This window comes from Euwallacea similis, chromosome 33, assembly GCF_039881205.1.
Source record: "Euwallacea similis isolate ESF13 chromosome 33, ESF131.1, whole genome shotgun sequence".
NCBI lineage: Eukaryota > Metazoa > Arthropoda > Insecta > Coleoptera > Curculionidae > Euwallacea > Euwallacea similis.
In genome coordinates, this window is record NC_089641.1 from 1,566,756 (window position 1) to 1,594,139 (window position 27,384).

Here is a 27,384-nt window from a genome sequence, read left to right on the forward strand (position 1 = left end):
GGTGATAAGGATAATTTTTGGTGTGTGCTTGGGATAGGTCCTAAATTCCAATCTAAGGAAGAAATGTTACATTTCTTTGGAATCAAAATCTGATCTGACCATTAGGTCAATATACTGGTAGGAAACTTTATCAAAAAGATAATTTTCCAAGAAATGTACTAGACTGATCAATACTCTGTGTCGATTTTAATGTTTTTATGAATATATTTTCTTTAATTAATCATTTTTTAAAATTGCCAGGATGTTTATCTGTTGGTCCTAAGGCCCGATTTTACATAGTCCTGATATCTTTGCTAGCAAGAAAATTTGCATGGAGATGGAAACATTAATCAATGCTCTGCTCTGGTTTTTCTTTTTCTATGAAAAGAAATTATATTGCTGCCAAAGTTACTAAGAGTTTGACAGGGCCTTAGAGCTGCATTTTTCTGGGAAGCAGTAATTTTCAAGATCGTTTGGAAGCTGGAATGTATATTTACACAGAATATAGGACGTTTGAAAAAAGAGACACATGAAGAACTTTGTTGCTTTTAATTTTTATGATAAATGGTTTGTCAGTAAATACTAGATGGACATGTGGACATTTTGCATAAAACACCTGAATATTCTTAATGAATAAACTCATGTTTATATTAAAAACAGTATCATTATTTTTTCTTTTTTCAGATTGAGAAAAGATCCTAACTTAGCCCGCAATGCGGTAAGTAATTACTATCTATTAAATAATTTGCTAAATAGTACATTATATAATAAATGCGGTAAATAAGTTATTACCGCATGCGGCCACCAAAATTTGTAAATCGACCTGCTGAGGCGCGGTTTACAATCACTAGAGGACGGTAATTACATACAGTTACAGCGGCAAGGTTACCTTACCGTATGATCAGCGATAATTCACTATTTACAGCCCTAGAACCAGCGTGGTAAATGCTACTTATAGTACGCTTGTAGATAAACATTAATTATAATATTGAAATTTACTAAAAATCTAATAGATTAGAGAACATTGCACGTTCACCATATTGACAAGGTTCGTTTTTCATGGGTCTCCTTAAGTTGGATTTGACCATTATTCTTGAAAATATCACAGAACACTTTAATTCAAGTTAATTATAAACCAAGAAATAGTTTATTTTCAAACTTTGAGTATTTTAAAGTTACGTAAGAATAGGTGTATTGCTTGATTAATTAGAAACTGACAACGTCGTCATTAGCATTTCTTTATATAAATTGACGTCGATTTGCAAAAGTATTGCATGTTGCCAAATGATCTAGAAGATCTAAGATTTGAAGATTTTTTATGATGTAGAAGAAATTACTCCTAGATGAATGATTCATCTCTAATGCATAGAGACGATTAATTTTAGTGCTTTTTTAAGGCAACTGCTCTACGTGTTCCCAAGATATCGGCGCGAAAACGATGTACCTCCCTTTCTAAAGGGTGAATATTATTCCCAATGGTTTTGATTGAGAATTATGAGCACTTTCCCGCTGCAATAAAGCCTAAGTGTGCGTGTGAGTGTTAGTCTCAAGTAGAATAAAGAAAACAATGAACAAACCGCCTCAAACACATAGAACAAATTAGTAACTGATGTTCAATTTGTTTAATTTTGTGAAAGCTTCAAACACACCCTCGAATTTCTTGGTATCTTGGAGGGTTCATTTTCGCTCCTGTTGAAGATTTGTGACGATTCGACGATTTCTCGCTCTTCTCTGATATTTTTCTTTGATTAAGTTTAAGTATGTTAGTAAAAGTAGCAAGATCTAACTAAAGCTTTCAAATTATAAGCCGCTTTTCTATTAGGATATTTGCACCTAGAGTGCTCATCCTTTCAATCTAACGCTGCCCATAAATTACCGGACGGTCAAATCATGACTAGATAAACAGTTCTAACACAAAGCGATTGCTGTAACGACTTTTCCCTCCGGCTTGAGGCAAATCAAATAAAGGAACCAATTTGGTACGGTCTCAAGCCTCGTCATTATACGACCTTTCTCATGGGACTCCGAATAGCCTGCGTCTCACGTTTTCGGCATTAAAAAGTATAACAATTTATTCCAACTGGACGAATTTACATTTTTACTGTTACGAAAGAGCCGAATTTCGCATCATAATAAAGGTAATAAAATGAGATAACCTTTCCAAGGACAATTTCACTTCAATTAAGAATCGGTCCGGTTTTTTTCAGGGAACGATTGTTTATGGGCGAGTTCTGATAAGGAGATTAGTTACTCAATTTGGAGTATGTATGAGACCGCCATCCCCTCATTTTGGTACTTTAATAGCATCAGAATATATATTACAAATTAAAGTAATCTGAATATTATGCAAAGCGTTGCAAAGCTCTAGATTAAATAAGCGCAACATTGTAGGAAGATTCAGTACCTGCGTGACTTCATTCAATAACTAACGGTAATAAGACGTTCCAAATTTAAAAGCCCAAAGTCGGATAATTCGGAGATTGCTAATTTATTAAATCCAATTATGTTTACGAGTCGGCCAATGCGGGTTCTCCCTTAAAAGTTTTAGTTACGGTACTAAAGTCGCTCTTTATGCGAGGCGTACCGTTAAAAATTTCGTTTTACTTGGAAAAGGCATTATGAAGGATCCTGGGTTGTAGGCATTATTATCGAATACCTGCGGAAATTATCATAAATTAAGGTATAAAGTTATTAAAGTTTTCCCAACAAAGTTTGGGAAAAATCCGTGAGTCAAGTTTACGAAAAAAGTACCGTTTCGTCCTCAACTAACAATTGTTATTGTCTGGATATTATACAAATTTATGTGCATAAGTTCATAACTTGAGTGAAAAACAGAACGAAATTTGAAATTCATCAAGTTCAAAGCACTTGCCGTGAAATTACCTGAAGGTCATTGCATTTTGTTATGGCTAACATCTGTAGATTTCCAATCGATTTGTTTCTTGTAACAGTAAACTTTTTTGATTTTTTGGCGACAACTAGTTCAGCAAAAAATATACGCGATGCGTTTGATTTCAGTGCGAAGTGAAATGAAGTGAATTTCAATTCTCGACGCGGCTAGATTCTCTGCCTCTCCATAAAACAAGGCTATCCGAAGAGTAGAAATACAAGCGTGATGTTCACAGTTGAATTCCATAAAATTCAATCGAAATGCGACACGTTTAATTAATTTTCCAAATAGAAACCGTAAATCTAACACAATGTTGTTTGCCAATCTTATACACCGCTTATAGGGAAAAAATCAGATCAGTTTTCGTCGAACGCTTAACCTTTCGATTTATTTTTAGCTAACGCGGACGCAAAATGCTCCAATTAATCTTGATTTTAAAATATTTGTAAAACCACAATCTTAATTGTGTTTTATTTATGTAATAGAAGTAATTTTCATCGGAAAAAAGATTTCTTACAAGCATAGTGCACACCGCCGTCACACACCGCATAGTGCACTCCCTCCCAAATAGTAACTACAAGTCAAAACTGCACATCGAATAATTCAGTTTTTCCTTTAATTTCGAGATATCGACATACGAGGAAATCCTACTCAGATCAATTCCAAGGTAAATTACTCCTATTCCAATACAAAGCAGAGGCGCGCTGATTTGAACCTGTAAGGTGCATAGACCACGGCAATGGATTTCATTAAAAGACCTGTGAGCCATCTTGATATGGAAATATTTCCAGTGCGTTCCGATAGAAACCGGTAGCGTACTGGTGGAATGAATACCAACAAAGTGAAACCCCTTTACCCAGAAATGTCTTCAGTTTAGTTAGATACAAAACAGTGGCGTAATGAGGCCATGAATACTAACAAGGCAAAATAAAAAATGAAATACCTGTCAGAATTATTATTGCTCGATTTTTCAAATTTTCAACTTCAAATTTACACGCCCTACGCTAATGATTTTCCATTTAAAGTTGGGTACACGAACCGCCTCGAAACAGAAATATTTTCAGTTTAATCAAATTGAAACCAGTGGCGCACCGGGCGCGCGGATACCAACTAAGTAAAATCAAAACTTAAATATTACAATGATTGTAGCATAATTTTTGAAAATTTGCAACTTGGATTTTGCTTGTCTCACACTAACGATTGTCCATTTAAAGTTAAATATGAACCATTTCTACTTAAAAATATTTTCACTATAATCAGATTGAAACTAATGACGTTCAGAGGGGTATGAGTACCAAGAAGATAAATGAACAAGATAAGAACTTTATTGGGCTATTTTTCGTCATTTTTAGTTTGAAATTTGCATGTACTACGCCAAAAGTTTTCCATTTATAGCTCTACTGTTAAGAAAATATTTGCGTCCCCTTTTTTTATTTATAATTTTTTTCATTTCTTTGCTTCTTAAAATGATTCCGGGAATCATTGTATTGTTGTAGGTAGATACGTTTCTGCTATATCGTTTGTCCAAAATATAAAACCGGTCAGCAGCAAGCTACGTACGTGAGTACGTATCTCGTAGACAATGATAATGTATAAATAGGTCTTTTTTTAACAAATTACTTGAACCTCTTTTTAGTTTTTTAGAAAAGAACTTCCAAATCTGTTACCGCTTACGAAATCTTGATAATTATTAATCGACCAAAACGACTCTTTTTCTACTTACTATGCCTTTTAAATTTCTGTCCATAAATCTGAGTTAATTATTACCAAAGAGGATTTTTCAATGAAGCAAAAATTTTCCAAAAATTCAGAAAATAGTTCCCCGTTTCGCCGCTCGCGATGTTTGGCGCCATTCTCTGCCCACTTGCCAGTGCCGCACGACATGCGGTGAGTCTAGTCTGTTCTGAGACAGCTGAATAAAACAGCTGAAACTCGGCGGAGCCGTGATCACAGGTAGTTGCCAGTCCGACGATGTTCCGATGTTTTTGTCGTTACTAAAGGTACTGCCTCAGTACTACTGCATTTTTTAAGAACCGCGATATTCGGTTTCGTGACTTGTGAGTGACGACCGTCTTTTGTGTGGAGAGTGAGGAGTATCTACTTACTTAAACGTATCAATAGAAAGATTTTATGAAAATTTTCATTTAGGAGAAATTGGTGTCCCAAACAAAAAATGTCGAATTTGGTTAACGTGCTTGAATTAGAAAAATTTAAAAATCATGTATTACGTAAGTGGTTTCAGTAAAAATGCCGCAGAGAGTGAAATGGTGGTACCCATCGATTACTGCCGGACTTGGGCAAATATGACATTTACTTTGTTTACTTTATTAAGTTTTTCAGTGCTTGTGGTTCGCATGTGGGCGGCTTTACGATTCTTAAAGAAAAGTACCGGCGATTCACTTTTGTTGACACCGTTTTAAGGTTATACAGCACCCGGTAAGTCGTACCGGTTAGCGGCGATGAGTTCGTGGGAACAGAGCTCAAAATATGCTTCTTCAAACTCTCGAATGCTCGTTCGAGCGTTAAATTCCAAAGGAAGAAATTTTCTGCTAGGGTCTTTTGATGGTCATCAAACCCATTGATTTTCACTCAGTACAGAGAAATTTTTATGTAAAAATTTCGCACAAAATTCCATTCTTGAAACTCGTGTGTTTATAGATGTCACTTGACGGGTTCCTGGCGGTATCATTTTCAAGTTCAGCGACTGGTGGTATTCTTCGGTTCGTTTTTTTGCATTCGATTTTAAGACTTTTTAACGGTTCTTTGATTCATGCCTTCTTTCGCATCCCGCTTATTACATGCATTTCAGTACAAAGCCCGATTTCCATGCATTCGCAGCGAAGTCCCCGAAACTAAAGTTCAGGGAATTGCCGAGATGACCAATGAAACTGAACCCTGTAGCGACAACTAATTTACTAGTAGCCACTCGATTAATTATAAATTCAAATAAGGAACGTTTAACTCCGAAGTGGACCTACAAACCAGAATTGATAGTTAATCTACTTTTTTTCCAAACGAGCTCATTTAAAATTTCAGTCGTTAAGTTCGGTTGAACCTGAATCAAAACAGAACGGACAGCTCTTGAATACAAATCACCTTTCATTGACTGGGTACTGCGTTGGCATTGTGTATTTTACTATATTTAGACAATGACGCTTCTTTAACGACTGTTTCACTAAAAAAAATAATGATTTATAACAGCATCTTGAAGTCGTTTTATGTGGAAAAGAGTTACATTGAAAATTTCCCATAGGAAGTCCTATACTTATCAAAGTGATAATTTATTGCAGCCACTAGAAATAACTCATCCAGGAGTGCATGAATTCCATTTAAGTAAATATTTTATTTTGGTTAATTACTCGAAAACAATGAACAATTAGGATAAACCGTTTGTTGCCTAATAATGTGTCGTTAATGGACTTCCAAGATTACCAAATAGGGTACTTTCATTTGCTAGGAAAATCGCGATAAGTATTAATCAGAGTAAATACTATTTAGTAATGCCACTAACCAAACCCGGTCAAACCTTAAGAAAATAAACTAAAGATTGCGTTAGACCGATAGATATCTTCAATGAGATTGTGAATTACCTCAGGCATTAAAATGGAAGTTTAGTGGAGGGTTTCACCAACACCTCACCAAGATATCTGAAGTACTCATTCAGATATCCGATGCAATGTATGCAGCAAAAGCGTACAAAACCTATCAGGAGATCATGCAAGAGAGCTCAATCTAAATGCTTCAAGTCGCATTAAAAGAGTCTTGAATATCATCTTCACTTGTCTATCTTTCTTTGTCCATGGGCTGCTATAAGATCATCTACCTCTGGCTCTACCTCAAGGAATGTTGATGCTAGGAATGAAGTTTTTCCTTCTCAATTCGTGCAAAGTGCTTTTCCTTATTCTTTTGCAGTTCTTGTTATAATCTTCCAGTCGGTTCATCGTTGTTGCGTTCATTTACGGTAAGATCAACTAATGATTTTTGTGGATTCCATCTTTCTTCTTGTCACTAATTAAGGGCTATATGTCTCAATGTCATCTTTTCGGTTTGTTCTTGTGTCAGCCTTCCATTCGATGTTGGAATTGATGTTGAATCGACAACATTTACTTTTAACAAGGGGAAAACAAAAAATTAATCTATCATGTTTGCACTATCTGAATTCAAAGGAACAGTATTGATTAACGCACAAAGTCCGGAGAATCACAGACTCAACGTCTGAGATTTATGATTAACTAGTGATTAAGTCGAAAAGCTAAAAGCAGAACTAATAAGTTTGTACCTAAACAGGAACTAAAATAAGGCATTTATTGCAAATGTCGGATAAAAAGATCTTGTAGTTTTGTTGTCATGATAAGGAAATCATAATACCTCACGAGTAGTCTCGGAGGTAAAACCTAAACCATTTTAACCGCCCGCCCCATTCTTTAAAGATATCACAATATTTAGCAAATATCTAGAATATGGATAAAAATCAGTTATTATATTCGGAATGATTTCATATGGAGCAAAACCACTTTTGAGACACCAACTTTCTCGGTCTAAAATTTATGGTGTTCGATATAGGATTTTGAAGATTCTACAGCCTCGCTGGCCAAAGTGACTAATGTAAACACTCCTAGTGATACGAACTGTGATTCCACAATGTCTCTGACATGTAGAGTGCAATATCTGAATGATATTGATCCATTCTCTTACACCACCAATTATCCCGATCCGGCTAGACCGCCGTTGCATACCTTCAGCGTTACTTTGCCGCTCATAAATCAACTAGCTGCTGTTCATCGGTTGCTGAAGTCTCCCCATCGGGTAAGTTCTTTACCAATAAGAACTGTGATTATGGTTCTTTTTTGATTGAGGAAAAGTTCCTTTAAAATTACTTCCAAAATAAAAGATATTTCGCGTATGCGAGGAGCAAATAATTTTTTTTTCATGTCTTCATGTTCGGGTTATGAAAATAAACGCGTGCGAAATAAGCACTTTGCGCACCGTTATGTTTACTTCGCTTACTTGAGCAAAGTGCAAAAATGGCGCCTAGCAATGAAATAGCGCAGCGTTTTGCGCATCAACACTGAGGTTAATGCGCAAAGCTGAAAAATTGTATTAACAATCTATGAGTCATGAATTTTGAGACAAATTTAAAATGCAATTATTAACCTCTAATTAAGCATCTCGATGTAGGAGAGATTATTGGCAAATTATACAATGGCTAAAATTTTCCTCGCAAATCCTATAATTCCGTTATATGAATTCAATAGTCTCCTTTAATCCGAGGCCCAATCCAATTAAATTCCTTTAGTCGATGCCGTTATCTTCAAATAATCTGCCCATATATCACTTAGCAATTACTGTTATTATTATTTTAGTTTTAATAGTGATCATTTAAATGCTCCGCAATCTGATACGCGTTTGAGATAGAAAAATCGGATATGAGAATCCCGCGCTATTGCCCATTAACAAGCTTTATAGGAAGATTTATTTATCGGCATAAAATTTGCAACTTTGTGGTGTTATTTAGTACTGAGCTGCTTAGATTAAGTGGAATAGATGATGGATCACATTACTGACTAGGTTTATTTACCCGAGATTAGTATCTTGTGAATAAGATTATGGACAAAATTTGTGTGCACTAAAATGTCGCCTTATTCAAAACTTCATTTGAAATTCTATCTTTTTGGTAAAATATGGACGGCCATGGAAGGCCATGTTTTCTAATGAACTTCCAAGTACGACTATACGGCCGAGAAGCTTTTTGGCTGTGAAATTCCGTGATATTTGCGTTTGTTTTATTACAAAATTAAAATATCACCAAATATCAGTGGAATGCTCACCTTTTGGACATAAATAAAGATAAATTAGATATAAAAGAAAAACAGAGAACTAAAAAAAATTGTTTCATTTTGCAAAGAAAACATTACGTATAATTGGAAGGTACAGAAAACAAAGGAAATCCTCTGTGGTAAAAGAAACTTTGAAATGATAGAACGCGAAGATACTTAAGAAGCTCGACGGATTTCAGCGTGAAATGTGAAGAGGCATAAAAACAGTTCAATAGAGGAAAATTTGGAAAATGAGTGAAAGAATGAAAAAAGGCCGAAGGAGATTTTACAGTGTACTTGAAAAAAGAAAAATGTCTTAAATTGGAAAATTACACGAAATGCAGAAAGCAAGGGAAAACGTTTGCTTCTACAAGCTATAGCTGCACATCTATAACTCCATCTAAAGATAAACTCTATATTGTAATAGACCATGAAGGCTACGTCAGTGCTCTCGCTATGTTGTCAATTATCACGGCATATTTTTTTCATTAAAAGTTTAGTTTAGGCAAGTGTTTCTTGGGCTAACCTGAACGTGGGTTAACCTGAACAAACGCGAACAGAAACTACGGAATTTCTCGTATGTTTTTTTTGTATGGAATTTAAATCGGAACGCTGAAAAACATTAGATAAAGGAAAGAAAATACATATTGTAAAAAGGTCATTTGTTGTTTTTGCTTCTTGAATAGACACATAAAGAATGCACAGTTGCGAAATGTTAACGTGCCATTATTTTAAAATATCTTTGCAAACACGGGCAGGAAATAATAAAAATTATATAAAAACGTAAAATATCACAAAGTAGCTTGTTAATTAACAAACACCGTTTAATAATTCTGCATGGTTTCATAACACATCTGCAAATGGAACGCACTTTAATTTCCAATGCAGGTTTCTCTTTTTTTCTTCGCAATCAATCCAGAATACTTGAATTTCAGTTTTTAACCCTAGACAGCTTTTTTTTATCCGAAAACTCCACCTGCTTAGGGCGCAAAACAAATATTTGCTTTGGTCCTTCGATCTCCAACGAAACAAGAACATTCTTGAAACTACAAATCCACCCTTATTTATTCAAGTCCCTCGTGCTTTCTCTCCACTTTATAATTTCACATGTCAATAATAAAAACGGTCTTCTTTGAATTAAGCCATTACCACATAAAGCGGGTTCTCTGTATCTCAGAACTTGTTGAGCTGATATTGAAACTGGTGCAGAAGAGATTTAATGGTAGTCGTGACCATGTCGTGACGACTTTAATGATAGCAAAAACAAATAAAAATAAGGCAATAGTTTGTTGGGCAACCTTTGGTAAATAATGTTCTTTTGTGTTGTCCGTTGTACTTGACAGTTTTTGTCCGATACGTACAAATTCTTCTTGTCGGTTTCGTAACAGTTTCCCCCTGTCGAAGCCTGATTGAAAAGGACGCAAATTAGACGAAAAGTTAATGGTGCTGTCTCTTTCGTGACTTTGCAGACTTGATGGAGATACGAGTATTTTGAATACCGGATTTAAGTGGTAATATCTTCCATGTAATTGAGCAATCGGGGAGGGTTCTGGGTCAAGTTAGACTCAGGAAAGACGCGAGAAAGTCAGATGTGATATTAAATTATTAACTGGGCTATTCATTTGCATTTTAAATTCGTTCTGAAAAGCTGGTAGTGCGGCAGTATCCTCAAATTTCCCATCCAATAAAGTTCCTCTTTCGGCCTTGGTATTGAACTGCCCGTATGCACCTGAACTTCTTGGAGAGTTAACGCACTTTGAAAATTGAGCAAGCACTACTCGAAAGATGTTTAAAAAATTGTAGATCAGAAAAGAAACATTGTGCGCCAATTCTTTTGCCGAAACTAATTGCTCCAGTGACTTAAAATCCGCTGAAAAATTCTTAAATTATCTATATGAGAAACACTGACGTCATTATTTATGAAACCTGCTTTAAATTGCCAGTAGAATTTCAATAAAATCGTTAGAAAGGAAATTTAGAAAATTGCAATCCATCCCATTATATACGCCAATGCTTCTGCTGAGAACATTAGCTCTAACCACTTCGAATCGGCTGAAAAATTCCTGCATTCATTATATGAAAAACAGTGGCGTAACTATTTATCAAACAAAAATTAACTTGAATAAGACGTTGTGCGCCAATGCTGTGAATATTAGCTTTAACTCACCTAAACTGTAACCTGAACTGCACTTGTAACTAACCTGAAACAATCATGAATTCAAAATTCTCTCAAAATTTTATTAATGCCTTAGTTAAAGTAGATTTACAATATAGTCAGCCTAGGATAAATTCTTCATGTTGACGTTATTGGAACTAACCCGAATTGAGTTCTCATAAGTCGATTTATTAAGTTCTTTAAAGTCTTCGTTAAACGAATTGATCTTAACTCTATTGTTAAGATTCTTCTTTATCCTAAATAATTCGACTTTTCTTTAAAAATTATCTCTAAAATCGGTTAAAGCCTTAGTTAAAGTCAATTGCTGTAACAATAGTCGGGCTTAAAATCCCGTTGCTTTTCATATTCACTAAGCAGTATGAAGGATTTGCATATGTTAAATTTATTATTATGCTGCTAATTTTAACATAAAGCTGGTTAAGTTAAAGTTATTTTGCTTTTAATAGTATTTTTCAATCTTTAACTCTAACTGATTGATGAGCTACTTCTACTAACCTAAGGTTTTCTAAAGTTCGGGTTGAAATGAGTTGATGTTAGCATTTGTTTGGAATAAAAACCGTCTTTAAAATTGCCTTTAGTGTTAACTGACTCTTGCAGACCGAAGTGTGAAGTGTTCATGTTAACATGATCCACGCTTGACATCTGATTTTTGGAATTGCCCTCAAGGCAGTTAACGCAGATTAAAGTGTCTTTAAAACGTGTTAAATCCAGTTTACGTTAACGCGAGCAACATTCTTTAACAGCAAGTTTTGTTGCATTACTTGAGACTTTGTTTGTTTATTGACAAATATTTGCTGCGAACGCTGCTAAACTTCATCATCAACAATATTTATTCTTCCTGCATGACAGAGTTGCTTTCTCAGCATAAAATAAAATAAAAAGGAACAAAATCAATTTTCTTCAGTAGGATGAATGAAAGACGCGACATAAATTTACCCTGAAATGAAACAATATTGGCTTAGTATATCAAGGTTGATATCCGCCAATAGCAGCAAAAAGAGCTATTGTTGAGATGTCCATCTTTGGTAGGGTTACTTAGAGAGTTAAATTGATTTTACCTTAAGAATTTTGTCGTTACACGCGATAAATTATTATTGTCGTAAAGCGTCAAAGAATTTATTTAAATTTATGTTCGCCAGTAACAATTATCCAATTAGAGATAATAATAACCATGCACACTGAATAACATTTGGACTAGATTAGTGTCAGTAACAACATAATCAGTCGAATGGCATGAATTTTAATCTAATTGTGAAAACGGCTTCACCTTTTAAGAGGATTAAGGACCATGATATAGGTTTTGCTTGTTTACTTGAGGGCACTCTGTAGTTAGTTTAGCATAGAAATTGCTTCTTTGAGATAATGGAATTTTTCAAATGTATTTGGCCTTACTAGATCTCCATTCCCCTTACCGGCTTATGTAACTCGAATTTCAGGCCTATCATGCAGGTGTGCCTTTTTGCTCACGACTTTCGAAACTGTGTCAAAAATAGCCGAAATAAAGACCCTCAGGTCAACAAACTTTCCCGCTGTCTTCCGATGCGAGAGACCACTTAGTTACTTTAACAACCAGCACTTTGAAATTCGGAAATTAGTGCGAGAGCTATTTAGATTTCACTTTTGAATCCGGCATGATTCGAAAGGGGAAAAGAGTGGATCGGCTGCCGAACTACGGAAGCTTTATGTAATAAATCTGAGAAAGAATAAAATAAGAATGTGAGAGAAAGGGGCACAAGAACGTATTGGAATCAAATCACAAAGGTAACCAATTTTGAATGTAGAAATAAGGGAGCGATTTTCATGGACTTTCAGAAAAAAATCTGATAGTGGCAACATCGCAGCGTTTATTTATTCCGCCATTAGGAACAACTTGCAGACCGAAATTACTGTCAAACATTGCATGGTTTGTTGCTAATCACTTTTCGCTCTTGCAGAGATTGTGTGAATTCTGTACGAAAACTACTTGATAGAATATAATTTAACAGAGCTAAATTGACCTGGAGTCGATTCTACCTTAGAGGTTGTTTGTTTTTTTCCTTCTGATTCTACCGAGAACATAATAGTGAAGAAAAATAATTTAACGAACACGTTAGTTCAGTTCAGGCTTATTTAAGCAAAAAACTTCCCCTTTTGCATTGATGTCCAGTTCAGTCCTTTACCACCGTGGTAAAATTCTACTGAGAAAATAAAATGGCAACACTGCGGCGCTTATTTGTTTAGCTGCAAGATAGCAATTTGAACGAAAACAAGTTGTTGCCACACAACAATTCTGTTTTGTTATTTCAGAGACAAGTTGATATTTATATGAAAATAAAGCACTCTTGATTAGGAAATACAGTAAAAATATGTTATAGGAAAGAAACGTTTCATTTTAAAGAAAATACCATCACTGATTAGTAAAAATTACCCGCCAAATATTTTTAAGCTGAAAAACAGAAGTGGCAACGAGGTAACTTGCATTTGTTTAGCTGTCAATAGGAATGGCGTCATGGTAATGCCTGTCAACGCTTTATACTGTGCTGCCCAATATTTCTTCTCGACTTGAACTATCATGATATTTGTTTTACTGTTGAATGTAATTTGAGAGTTCGCAGCTTAATAATATTTGAACAGAGTGAAAATTTTGTTTAATTCGTCAGCAAATGCGGATAGCTTTGATTACCTTCTGAAAGATAAACAATACCGTAATCCTAACAATTCTGGCAAATAAAACTCAAGGATTAAGGCTATATTATGTGTTTAACCAGTTTTATGTTTATGTTCAAGATTCGCGGATGAAGATGTTAAAGGCCGTAAAGTTACATCATCAGCTAAATTTTGCTGAAATTACTATTAAAATTACAATGTTCATATTTAACTCCGCTTTTCATAATATTCTTAACAGTCTTATAGTCATCAACTAGTTGTAGAACAATTACGCTTCAAAAATAATAATATTAGATTGAGTCAAAAGTTCTCGCGAAAATCATACATTATATTTCAAATTTTTAAGAAAACTTAAAGTGAAACAGAATATTATTCCTCAAAGTATAATCCATTACTTTCAATCTCTTTTTTCCATTTTTCGGCTAGTTTTGAAATTTAGTTGCAATACCACTGAGGTGTTTTTGAGGCGAAGAACTTGCAACATCCAATTTTAACTTCTTCCACATTTCGAAATTTTGTGTTTTTAAAGCAATTTTGCGTTGACGGAAGCAAACCATAATTGGAAGGAGCAAGGTCAGGGCTGTAGGCTGGATGAGGTAAAATTTCTATCCCATCCAGTTCTTGGAATTTGTTCCTGGTCCGAGGTGTACGATGAGATGGAGCATTATCTTGTTGGAGAAGTTCGCGTTTTCTGTTTACCAAAACTGGATACTTTTCTGTCAAAATATCATATACTTGTTCTAGTTGTTGACAATAAAGGTTGACGTTCACACCTTCTGGAACTATTTCAAAACGTACTATTTCTTCAAAATTCCACCAAACGTATAACATAACTTTTTTCCAAAGCGGTCTTGCCTAATTTGTGCTTCTGGCTTTTCATTACTCGGTACCCACTGAGTTTTTTGACAGGATTTACGAAATACACTCACTTTTCATCAGAAGCCACGATACGCCTCCAAAAACGATTCGTCTAAAGGATTTTACAGTAGAATTCTGCAAACATTCATCCGTCTCTGAGCTTGTGCCGCATTTAGTTCATACGGATTTTCTCTTGGACGTTTGCAAGTGAAACCAATTCTGTACGAATGATTGATGGTTCGTTGAGAAGGTCCAAGTTATCTCGATAATTCTCTGGTGGCAGCATGGGGCTGCTCTTTATAGGTGGTACGTAGGGCATTTGGATCCACAACCGTTGGTCGTCCAATTTTGGCTCTGTCTTCCACATTGGTGTCGCCAGATTTGAAGCGTTGGAACCAATCTGTCGCAGTGCGTCTGTTCACAATATCTTCAACTTCACAGATGGTCCTTGCAGTGTCTGTAGGATTTAGGCACTTTTTCCGTAATGGCTCATCAAACCCCGAAGAATAATTTTCTCGGGCTATTTTTATGTAAAAAACAATTTTCTTAACTATAGTAGAACTCGGTTATAACGAACAAATAAAAAAGTCTCGCCCAAGTTACTATAAAGTTATTGTATTTTTATTCGGTTATAACAAACTCGAATATAACGAAATCTCGGTTATAGCGTACCAATTTTTTTTTCGGGAGCTTTGAATTCGGTTATAAGGAACCAACGAAAGATTCTTGGAAATTTTGACGGTCTGTTTTTTCTATTCGCCGGCAATAACCATACTGCCAACTATACAATATATAATATATCGTATATATTATCCTATGCTATAAATATAATATTATATACTATATAGTATAGGGTGTCCGGAAATGTCATGTCATAAATTCTAGAGGTTATAGAAGAAGCTAAAATAATGCTAGAACTTCATATAAAAAAAAATCCTAGCGGCCTTCGTTACCAAGTTATTAGCTTTCAAAATAAGAGGTTAAAAAACGTATTTTTGCCGAAACTTTCAAACCATTATCATGGTGACATTGAATGTTGGATAGTTTAAATAACTCATAGTTATGCTTATTTTCATATGTAAACCGATGTTTTATATGTCTTCCTTATACAGAGGAAGTCAAAATTTTTCATTTAAATTCATCTATTTTTTTAGTGAGTTGACGAAATCAGTTTTTTGCCTCATGACTTGATTTCTCCATAATTTTCCTACAAAAAAGGTATACCTTGTTTTAATCGATATTTTGTATCGTTTTTGAAAAAATCGCATTCAACGGAAAATTGTATATTTTGACATTTGGTTAAAATAGAAATATTAAATCAACGATCTTTTTTCGTCGGTCGTCTATAACGAACGCTTCACATATAACGAACAACAGGCCAAGTCCCTTAAAGGTTCGTTATAGCCGGGTTCTATTGTATATAAGCTCCTATTATAGATTTATAATTTTAAAAAAAGCAAAAACTTTTTACCTCAACCCAGTACATTTGTGACACATGAAATCCATTAACACCTTAAGTAACTTTACTGCATCAATAAACCAGAAACCGCCGAAACCGTTTGTCAACCGCCTACTAAATTTTTCTCAAAAAAAATATTGAGGTGAGCGAGAAATGGAAAAAACAAATAGAACATAAATTAGGAAGTGAATTAATTACCAAATTAAAAATCGTAACCATTTACACTTTAAGTAAATAATTTGCTTATGTCAGATGGTTTACGAGTATGTGTGGGTTTTCAAATAAATGTTGATTACCAACACTTATTTCAGAGATACTTTCGCCATGTACCGTGGGTTTGACAATGTTTTATTCTTGGGGAGGTAAGGTGTATATGTGTATGTCGTAAAAACTAATTGAATTATTCGAGCCAGGTGTCATGTTTGGCTAAATTTAATACGAGCAAAAGGATATTTTGCGTCAAGTTTATTAGAGCAGTGTTAATAACCAGAAAATTGGAGAGGGCAGGGCTAGGTAATCGTGGATTTTACGCAATTAATGCTGAAAATATCGCTTTTTCAGGCGTCTCGTCTCTTTACAACTCGTTTTAACCCTCTTAAAGGCTGTAGATATCTTCCTGGTGTATGGACTAAAATCTGTAAAACTGCGTGATTTATACACAAAATGTTCTGTATTTTACCCCTCATAAAAGTCATTGGCACAAATTTGGTTTCAAGGCAGCTATACGTTTTCAAAAACTCATTCACTCAAAATTTATTCTACATTATAGCTTACTTTTCCTTATTAAATTTCCCTATTCTACGTACCCTTTAATTCTGCCTGTTGTACCTCCCTAGATTTAGGAATAAAATCAACAGAAATTCAGGATTTATATGGAAAAGTTCGGAATTAAATTCCGCAAAGGTCAGTGGTGCAAATTAATTTTTAAGACAGTTAAATGTTTTTAAAAACCAGAGAATTGTATTTGAAATCGTAGCTTGTTATTCCCACTTAAACCCACCTACTCTAGGTCTCTGGTTTAGCGAATAAAATCAATCGAACTTCAGGATTTATAAACAAAGAATTCTGAATTTGATTTCCGAAGGTCAGGGCGCAACTTGCATTTTAAGACAGTTATTCATGTTTAAAAATTAGATAATCAGGTTGGAAGTTTTAGCTGGTTTTGCTCTCTTAATCCTACCCGCTACGCAACAACAATCGACAAAGTTTCAGGGTTCCTAAATAAAATATTCTACCTTTTACGCTCTCTAAAAGTCAGTGGCGCAACCGGAATTCTGCAACTCATTGAGGTTTACGTTTTCAGAAACTATTTAATTTTATTTAAAATTGTAGTTTGTTTTTCCTTCGTAAATCGGCCCACTTTACGAGCCTGGTTTTGCAAATAAAATCAATAAATTTTCAGGATAAAAAGGAAGTATTATCTGAATTCAATTTCATGCAAGTCAGTGATGTAACTTAAATTCTAAGACATTTACGTGTTTAAATATTACAAACTCTAATTTGGGATTTCACTCGTTTTACCTCCTAAATCTTTTACTGGGCGACTAGGTTCCTTTCAACCAAATATTTGAAACTTCATGATTTATCCCCTTATCAGTTGCCGCAAAGTACAAACTGAATTGCAGTCACCATTTTGTCTATGCTAAGGGTACTGTAGCATCTCCAGTATGCGTCACAGCAATACTTTTTTTATTTGTTCGACATCATTTCGATATCGGGTGTTCTCTACTTCTACGTTACTTCCTGCACCGTTTCAGGTTTCGAACTCTTGCGGGTGAGTTCGGATCTCCTAAGTTGTGCAAAGAATATGTTATTATCATCGTGCTTCCGCCTTAAAGACCATTGGGGCTCATTCCGCACCCCGATCTTGAGGGTGTTTCGCATCAATTATAATTTGAAAAATTTTTGCCTTGGAAAAACGCTCTAAAACATAATTTTTGCAACACACCTTGCAGCCAGAGTTTTCCTGTAAGGACTTTCTACGGAGCTACGGAGATGTATTATTCAGGAGAAGAAAAACTGCTGATTTATTGAAAAAATACTAAAAATAAGACGTTTGGTGACACAGATCCGGAACGAGATTCCATCACGGATCTGGTCCCAAGTTTCCTCAAAGATCGGTTTGATTAATTTGCGATTTGAAAAAGTAGGCGATATTAATGACTTCATTTAATCGCCTTATTCATTCCCATAACCGACATGTCAGGCATCAGACTGCACAAATATTTCTTCTTTATGCATACTCGTAAATCCTGCAGATTGGTGTAAATTGTAAATATTAGTAAATACACAAAGTTTATCTCGTTGTAAATCTGCCCAGCTTAGACATAAAGAAAATAAGTTAGGTAGAGGTGCATAACTAAACTGAAGACACCTATGCCAACTCTTAGAGAACAGGCATACGTATAAAGGTCGGTTTCAATTTTGCCCTGTTCAAAGCGCAAATCGGCGTTTTCTTCATTCACCTACGTAATTAGCAATAACTTATGGCTTTAATTCGCTATTGTATGATAAGTTCCAACTTTTCATAATGCATGACGTTCTAAATAACTGCATTCCTGCCTTCGTAATTTACGCAACGAGACATTCGAATTTGAACGCATAATGTTATGTTCTGGTACGAGGCTGGAAATGTCACACTCTTTTTATACCACTGGCATCACATTGGCCCCAACGTGTCTTGGAGGAAGATCGAGAAACTCTATCCAGATTAGAGCCTGCAGTCACGTTGTCCCGCATGTGCCTCCGGCTTATTAAATAGCGAAGCAATTTACGAAGCCTCAGTAGCATTTTTATTAGGACTATTTACTGCGTTGTCATGTGTTTCTATATTTAATATCTTATATCATTTTAAAATGGCAGTAATTTCAAGTAATCTCGGACCAGCATTAAACAGTAATGTGGCGTAAAAGTTGCAGTAAAACTGCGGGAGAGCGACTTCAAGAGGCTAATTTGGAGCAAATTTATTTCTACCTGGTTATGAGTAATATCGCTGTTGAGATGTTTAATGTCTTAGATAAGTAACAGATTAACTGATCGCTTTCATATGCGTCTTTTCGCTCTTAGTTATTCAATACGTGGAATCCAATTTGAACAAAAGTGAGAACGATTGTTAAATGGTGGTACCCACGCTTTAAGTGCCGCACCAGAGGTCTCGTAATACCACCTGTTGGAAATATATCAACTTACTCTTTATTGTTTAGGTTTTCCACTTGAAAAGTTACACGAGGACATAAAGGTAAGTAGGTATTGACTTATGTGTAAATGGGTTGGCTTTGGTCAGCACTGAAAGTGGGCGATTAAGTTGTACTTTTCTTAGCTTGTTTTATTTACCTGCGAATTTAGGCCAGAGTGATGCAACACATCAATCACATACTTTTAAATTATGCTAATCCCAACGACAGGCATGTCCAACTCTGTTATTTAGGTATTAGTGTTAATTTGCATAAACTGATAAGTAATATCGCTCTGGGAATTGTATCGAGACCCACCCACAATTTTATTAAGGCAATTTGAATAATGGCTCGCCGGTAATGAAACGATATGTCAAGTATTACCTAAGAATTTCGATCGTTTAGAGGTAATGAAGTCGTTTAATCAGTTTTCAATTAATTTTCTCGGGTAATTATAGTGTCAAACAAATCTTTGCAGTCAGAAAAGAAATGCTTTGATCTGCCATGGTCCATTTACTGTAGAACCAGTGACCTTTTAGCGTTACTGTAAAAATATGGGAAATACTAAGCCTTGTCAGGGGGATTTAATCAAAGCTCGCCCTATTATTCTCCGCGATAAAATAAAAACGATTCAGATTAAAAACGTACTGCCGACAAATTTGCCCATTATAAAATGAATTATAGTACGATATTATGAGGAAATTAATCTAGCGAAAATGTCAACGTGATTGTTACATTGTTGCAGTAAAAGGTGTTTGTGCCACAGGAAAATAAATCAAATATCAGATCGATGAAGGAAAATTATTGCAACTGAGCCTTATTTGCCTCAGTCTTACGCGAAATAATCGATCTGCGCCAAATCTAAAACACATTGTGCAGCCCACATACAATTATTTCATTATGCAGCTCTAGAACGTTATTTTGGTATTCAAGACGTAGCACACGGTCATCGATTATTTGTATCCGTGATTCAAATATTTATACACTTATTACTGCACGAGTACCTTTATTAATTGCATACTCCAATTCTGTCGGTTTACAAGGAAAAACATGCAGGCACGTAAAATAGAACATTTTGCAAATCTTTGAATCAATTTGTGAAGCTAAGTACTTGGTGAAACTTGAAGAAATGTTCATGTTTAATAGACGTATATTGATGGAATTCTCGCGACTAGGGCAGAGGGAGAGAGGAGAGCTAAGATTTACTGAGTGGCAGAAACTCTGCAAGGGGAATCAACAATTTAAAAAATTATTACCGCCTCTTGAGCTTCTCTAAGCTACCGAAAATTTATTAAGAAATAGTTATACCGGGTGTTCCTAAATATTATGTACATATGAAATGGGATAATTCATTAGCTTATTTCATGACCAAAAGTTTAAACCTAGGTCCACAAACGCCTCGTTATCTATCTAGAGGTGTTCAAATTTCAGAATGTTTTCAGTTTTTTTAAAGCTCCTGCAATTTTTGAGATATTTAACCAAAAATTTTGAATATAGTTTACGCTGTAGGACTTAAATCATTGACCGTGTCAAATAGTTTTAATAATCTACAGGGTGATATTTTTTTCGAGAGTCATGCCCCATTTTCTTCCACTGAACTTTTTCGCGATGGATAGCTTCTAAATTCTAAAATACGAAATGACATTTTTATTTTGTTTATAAACTTTTTGGTCTCTTGCAGTTTTTTCGTGTCTGCGTCGGTTATTGAGAAAAAAATTATTATGGCTACGCAATTATTTATTATAGGTAATCCTCTATTTTTAAGAATTTTGAAAGTTTATTAGGAATTACCTATTAAAAAAGCCCAGATGACCCTAAATAATAATAATAATAATAATAACATTAACGAGGAAATTACGTTACAGCAACTTAAAAGTAATCTACTCCTCCAACCCTTACACATGCTTTCGCCCTTCTTCTCATTGATACCCGTACTCTTTCGAATGCCCCCGGAGTACTATTTCTGACGGTTTCAAATGCATCTAATATTTGATTTCGTAACTCATCAACGGTATTTACTTTTTATTTTTTTAATTCGAATACCCTGTAGATAGGAAATTTTTCCGTTTGCGAACCTATGTTTATATGACCTTTCAGTCACGAAATAATCCAAAAAATACCTCTTTCTGTTTGTACATGATATTTAGGAACACCCTGTATAGATTATATTATATTTGTAAGGCGAATAGCATCGGTCTAGATGTCATTTTCCCCCGCGTACAGATTTTTAAACTTGAGATTGCAGAACTACCTAGAAACTCTGCTTTGAACATCTAGGAGTAAAACATTTGGCTCTGTAATTGGCAAATAGCACTCATATCGATATTCTACAAGTCACTATAGGAAACACAGTTAGAGACCACTCCCTTCATTCCATATGAGTTCCATGTGGGCTTCTAGAAACATCTTTCCAAACTTTACCATTAATCCGAATACCATCTTATATGGTATGGCGCTTACTCCGCAGCACATAAGACACGTCTTCCTCATTGTTCAATGCAAGCACAATTTGCTCCCCAAACTCATGAATATACTTAACCAAGATCTGCAACATTACTATACCTTCCAATTAAGCTCAATAGCACCAACCACCCCACCAAGAATTTCTAGATTCTAAACCTGATAGTCGAGACATTTAAGCAAACCGACTAGTATAGTCGGTAAATTATAACTGGATGCAAGATTTAATATCTTGTCTTGTAAAATCTCTTGTTTATTGTTGTTTATTACCTCCAAACAAATACCTTAATAAATGGCGTCGATGCCGATATAAATTATAAAGAGCTTTCACGTTACCTGAGAATTTGAGCCAGTCATTAACACTTTGCAGCAGTGGTTATTAAGTTTCCTCCTGCAAAGAAAGAAGAGAACAGGAGACGATGGTTTGATATTCGTAGTATGAAGTTGTTTCCTACACTGTTGAGTTGAGATCTCATAGGCGATTATGTAGGTATTGCCTTTAGTCTTTAGGCACGTTATTAGTAAACAATAGATACATGCCCATGGAACTAGAAGAACTACCATTAGAAATTTTTCCCATGCGCACCGCAGCAAAAACTCCCGATTGCATCTAAGACCCGAGAGCTTGTATTCTCTTGCTCACAAGCCGTGGTGGTACGACCCCATTGTTGTCTGCCCACTGACCCATGAGCCCATCTCTATCATTAAGTCACCAACTTAGACCTAGAGCATAATTTAGCGGGTGCGCGAGTAGAAGGTACCATTTCCGAGGTTCGTAACAATTGCAACGCCGGGTTCAAGGACACCGAATGAATCAAGGTTCGAAAAGTAACGCATTGTTTTTATAGAGGTACCACCAGCATTTGTAATCGTTTTAATGCGGCCTGGTACCAACCGCGGTCTACGTAATAAGTAATTGGCGTGCCAATGAAAGTGTCGGATTGTAAAGTGTACTAGAAGAACTGGTTGTTGTACCTTAGAGCATGCGGCCATTACGATAATGATTTATTTCTAACAATAACGCTGATAAATTGAGAGTGGGCATTTTTGCAAATTACTCACAAATTACTGTTACAGATGTAAATAGAGAATTTTTGAATTGAAGCTGAAAGGCTTGAAAATCAGCGGTGAAACTGATGTAAATCAAGGGGATTTGAATGTATAAACCTAGATGAACACTGAGCATTAATTAATTGGTATTATCGCATCAAGCTCCACCAACACACCCGAGCCGAGCAGTCTACTCACGAAACGAGTGTGCGATGAGCACGGATAGCGAAGATTTGCACCAACAGTAGAAAGAATCTAAACCTAATTGATTGTCGAGCAATAAGTAGATTGATCGGCCCAATGCTCCTGAGTTGATCAGTTGATTTACAAGTACAAGAGCTAAGTGATATATACAGAATGTCTCGTAAAAAACGGACGAATCTATAGCTCAGTTATTTATGAACGGATTTTGATTAACTAAAAACTAAATAAAATGATATTGTTTAGGCTACTAAATAACGTCAAAGTTAGTTTTTTTAAACTCAACTTCTTCTGCTACACGTATTAACTTCAGAATTTTAAATACAATTTCATATTTATTTATTTTTTTGATATAAAGCATTTTTCCGAATTTCCTGATTAAAACAAGTTATTGTGAAAACATTTTTTAACTGAAAAAAATGTTAAAAAAATTCTTTAAGTACTAACACATTATCTTATAGGATGCTTCTTTTGTATTTAACAACATATTTATTCGCAGTTTTCACAAACTATTATTTTTAAATATTGCTCTAGATATTACTGTACACTTAATCGACATCTTCTGATTACACTATGCGTAGCATAGCATTTAGTGCAATTTTCTGCCAAGCACTTATAATTCTTTGCCTTTAAATATTGAAATTTTTTGACTGGGCAACATAAATTTTATTTTGAAGGTGACTCCATAGCCAAAAATCCAGCGGAGAAAGGTCCGGTGAACGAGCCCGCCGGTTTATGCTGTTCCTTATCGCTGGGTCCTAATGATTTCCAGTTGTTTATAACGCCAGGAATCTTTGCACGGGATAATACAATGGAATAAGATGGGATGAAACACAGATGACCACAGGATAATACAGATTACTACTAGACTACATAAATCATATTCTTCAAAATTTTCAATTTTTTTAGCTAAAAATTGTTTTAACATAAATTTGTCACACATCATCGAATTCAGAAAAGTACTTTCCATCAAAAACTGTAAAAAATACGGAGTTGTATTTAAAATACTGAAGTTGGCACCTGAAGCAAAGGAAGTTGAGTAAAAAAATTAACTTCAATGTTACTTAGTAGTCTGAACAATATTATTATAGCTGATCTTTAGTTCATCAAAATTCATCCACAAATAACTGAGTTATAGTTTCGTCCGTTTTTTATGAGACATCCGGTACATGCAAATGAGAAGATTTTTATCAACCTGAACTCGGAAACTCTAACTGTGGAAAACATCTATGTATGCTCGAATGATTGTCAAGTAGTGGGTAGATTTATGAGCACCAAAGAAGCAGTGCCAATCAGTTTACTGGTAAAAGGAAGGTGCGACGTGCACGATATAGCGAAGATTTACACTAACTGTAGAAAGAATCTAATCCCAATTGATTGTCGACTAGCAAGTAGATTGAGTGTGTAGATTTATCAGCACCGAAGAAGGAGTACCGATCAATCTACTCATAAAGTTGATAAATTTACTTAGGCAATGCATGGGCACATGAACCAGGATTTGCTGCGCTTGGTTCGGGCAAATGCGGATTTTCCATTTAGTGGAATGATTTCTGAAAATCAATTTCTTAATCTCGCATGTTTCAATATCACTTTTGGACGTTAAAGAGTATTTTCCTCAGTTAATTCCTCGATCAGAAGAGCCAATTTTCGTTTGTAAATCAGCCTTAAAAGCTTAATTTATAGAAGAAGCACGTCCATTACTCACAGCCGTTGAATGTAAAGCGAATCTAAGAAGCAGACAGGCTAAAAAGTGAAACCGCCACAACTTAGGAAGTTACAAATTAAATTCTGAATGTTAAATAGATAATTCCGAGTTGGCTATACATTACATGCACTTCGCATTTTTCGTTCCACTTACGTTCCAGATTTTCTTGTTAGATAATGGAACGGCGAGCAATAATTTTGCACTGTGACGTCTAATGCGCATTTAAATAACGACCATTGTAATTAGGTTGTAGTTTGAATTATTTTTGCCTCGATTTAGGTGCGTGAATTTATCTTTGGCTACTTTCTTCTGCGGCAATAAATCATCATCAGGGATCGCAATAGAGAAATACTGGAAATGGGAAGAAAGACGTTATTATCTTTCTCTCCATTTGCAGTAACGATTCAGGATTATCTTGCCGTAATAGAAATGTGACCTAATAGACTCGAAGGGCTAAATTTGGAAATTGGCGGGGATTTTGATTTCGGTTATCGCAATCAATGCGGAAGTTATTAGAGTTGTTATAAACAGAGTCTGAAGATTGATAAAAGGCAAAGTAGAAAGTTCGGATTAACTGCCACGAAGGGTGAAAGCAGCACAAAAATTCAAAATTCAGAAGACAGAAGAAATAAACTATATCTGATAGGCGGATGGTAGTGCAATAAATAAGGCATTCACTTAAAGTAACCTGCATACTGTATAGGGTGAGTAAACGAAATTTCGAAGTAACTTAATGAAGTCTATTTAAAATTTACCCTCAAACTGAATATGTTATGTGATATGACTAACAAATATGCATATTTTAAAAATATTTATATATCTACAGAGTCGCTCAAAAAGATATGGTTTTCAAAAATTACCTTTTTTCAATTGCATGCTCTGTATTTGAGTAGCCTGTTGTACTCTAATCATAATTATAAAACTATTTTATATATATAGTTGAATATCTTTTATGGGTTAGGAGGTATCGAGACATTTTTCGAGAAATTGTCATTTTCAAGCACTTTTTTATTGACACATGGCTTCTTTAATTTTTTATGGGACAGTATTCATATTTGGAATCATGAAGGGAAAATGCTAGATCACTGTTTCTCCAATTAATCATTGGAAATATAACCCACAAGGTTTCTACTATTTATGTACCAACATAAAAATATTCAAATTAAAAAAAAATCACTTTTTTAAATGGAACATTTTTATATATTTTAAACTTGTCTAATAGTACTTTGAAAAACTGTCAAATTTTATTAAATAGGTTCCATACCCATCGTTAATAGTTTTCGAGAAATTTTAGTTTTAATTAATTCTACACACTACTTATGGAAACAATAGTATTTTAATCAAGCAGCCATGAAATAAACGTGACTCAATATGTCAAAATAGTTGTTTATTTATTGTATGGTTATGTTTGATTTAATTTATATTTAATATTTATATATACTTTTATATTTAATTTTGTCATTTAATAAAGAATTAATATAATAATAATTTCATAATTAGTAACAATAAATTTGACCCAAAACGAATTAAACGATATGATTTATACAGGGTATTTCAAATTCGACCCTCACCATTGGGATCTCTGAAACTAGAGGAGATACGAAGAAGTTTAAATGGGGACAAAGTTGCGTAATCTAACGCTTGATCGAATACCATTATCAAAATTTAAATTTTCCGAGTACTTCTGAAGATATCCGAGAAAAACTAAAAATTGGAGAATCCATTTTTATTTATTTTTAGTGTTATTTGACAAGGAAGATTAAATCCGTAAGCACATTTTCATTGCCACTTTTTCTCAGCTACACGATGGCATATTCAGATTTGCCATCCGACGTTTCGTCTTTTGACTACCATTATCAACTTTATTTTTTCTTATGGGCGCCATATTGGATTTTTCGACAGAAAAATAGTGCGTTTCATTCTGATTTCATTGATATAAAACTTCTTATAATTCTTACTTTTTTAAAAGCCGAAATATTTAAATAAAAAGAAATATCACATAGTTGGCCTTGACTTCATCGAAAGTCTTTCTTTTGTTCACGTTTTATGACAGAACTCCTCAAACGAGATTAGAGCGTGCGCAGATTTCCAATGAAAATGAGCTTCAGAAATGAAGAGAAACGAGATATGTTAAGACTTTATTACAAATTTTATAGGAACAGTACGAAAACAGCTCAAATGTATTTTGAGTTATATCCGGAAAGACAACAGCCGCATAGAACATTATTTAAAACTTTGGATCAACATTTAGCTGAGTTTTGTACCTTTGAAAATCTTTTTCCATTCTGCTTCCATACTTCTTTTTAGGTTTTTGGTCAGTTTGGTGAGTTTGGTGCTTTTGAAATGTTCATCCAAAGTTTTAAATAATGTTTTATACGGTTGTTGTCTTTCCGGATATAACTCAAAATACATTTGAGCTGTTTTCGTACTGTTCCTATCAAATTTATAATAAAGTCTTAACATATCTCGTTTCTTTTCATTTCTGAAGCTCATTTTCATTGGAAATCTGCGCACGCTCTAATCTCGTTTGAGGAGTTCTGTCATAAAACGTGAACAAAAGAAAGACTTTCGATGAAGTCAAGGCCAACTATGTGATATTTCTTTTTATTTAAATATTTCGGCTTTTAAAAAAGTAAATTATAAGAAGTTTTATATCAATGAAATCAGAATGAAACGCACTATTTTTCTGTCGAAAAATCCAATATGGTGCCCATAAGAAAAAATAAAGTTGATAATAGCCGAAAGACGAAACGTCGGATGGCAAATCTGAATATGCCATCGTGTAGCTGAGAAAAAGTGGCAATGAAAATGTGCTTACGGATTTAATCTTCCTTGTCAAATAACACTAAAAATAAATAAAAATGGATTCTCCAATTTTTAGTTTTTCTTGGATATCTTCGGAAGTACTCGGAAAATTTAAATTTTGAAAATGGTATTCGATCAAGCGTTAGATTACGCAATTTTGTCCCCA

The 27,384-nt window shown here is 34.7% G+C and overlaps 1 protein-coding gene across 1 annotated transcript in view; it reads left to right on the forward strand.

Annotated features, from left to right (window-relative positions):
- The window catches only part of Fhos (Formin homology 2 domain containing), a 93,050-nt gene that overhangs the window by 10,015 nt on the left and 55,651 nt on the right, over window positions 1–27,384 (forward strand). The window contains exon 5 of the mRNA XM_066404227.1: window positions 664–697. Coding sequence (XP_066260324.1) covers window positions 664–697 — 34 coding nt within the window. The remainder of the gene's footprint in view (window positions 1–663; window positions 698–27,384) is intronic.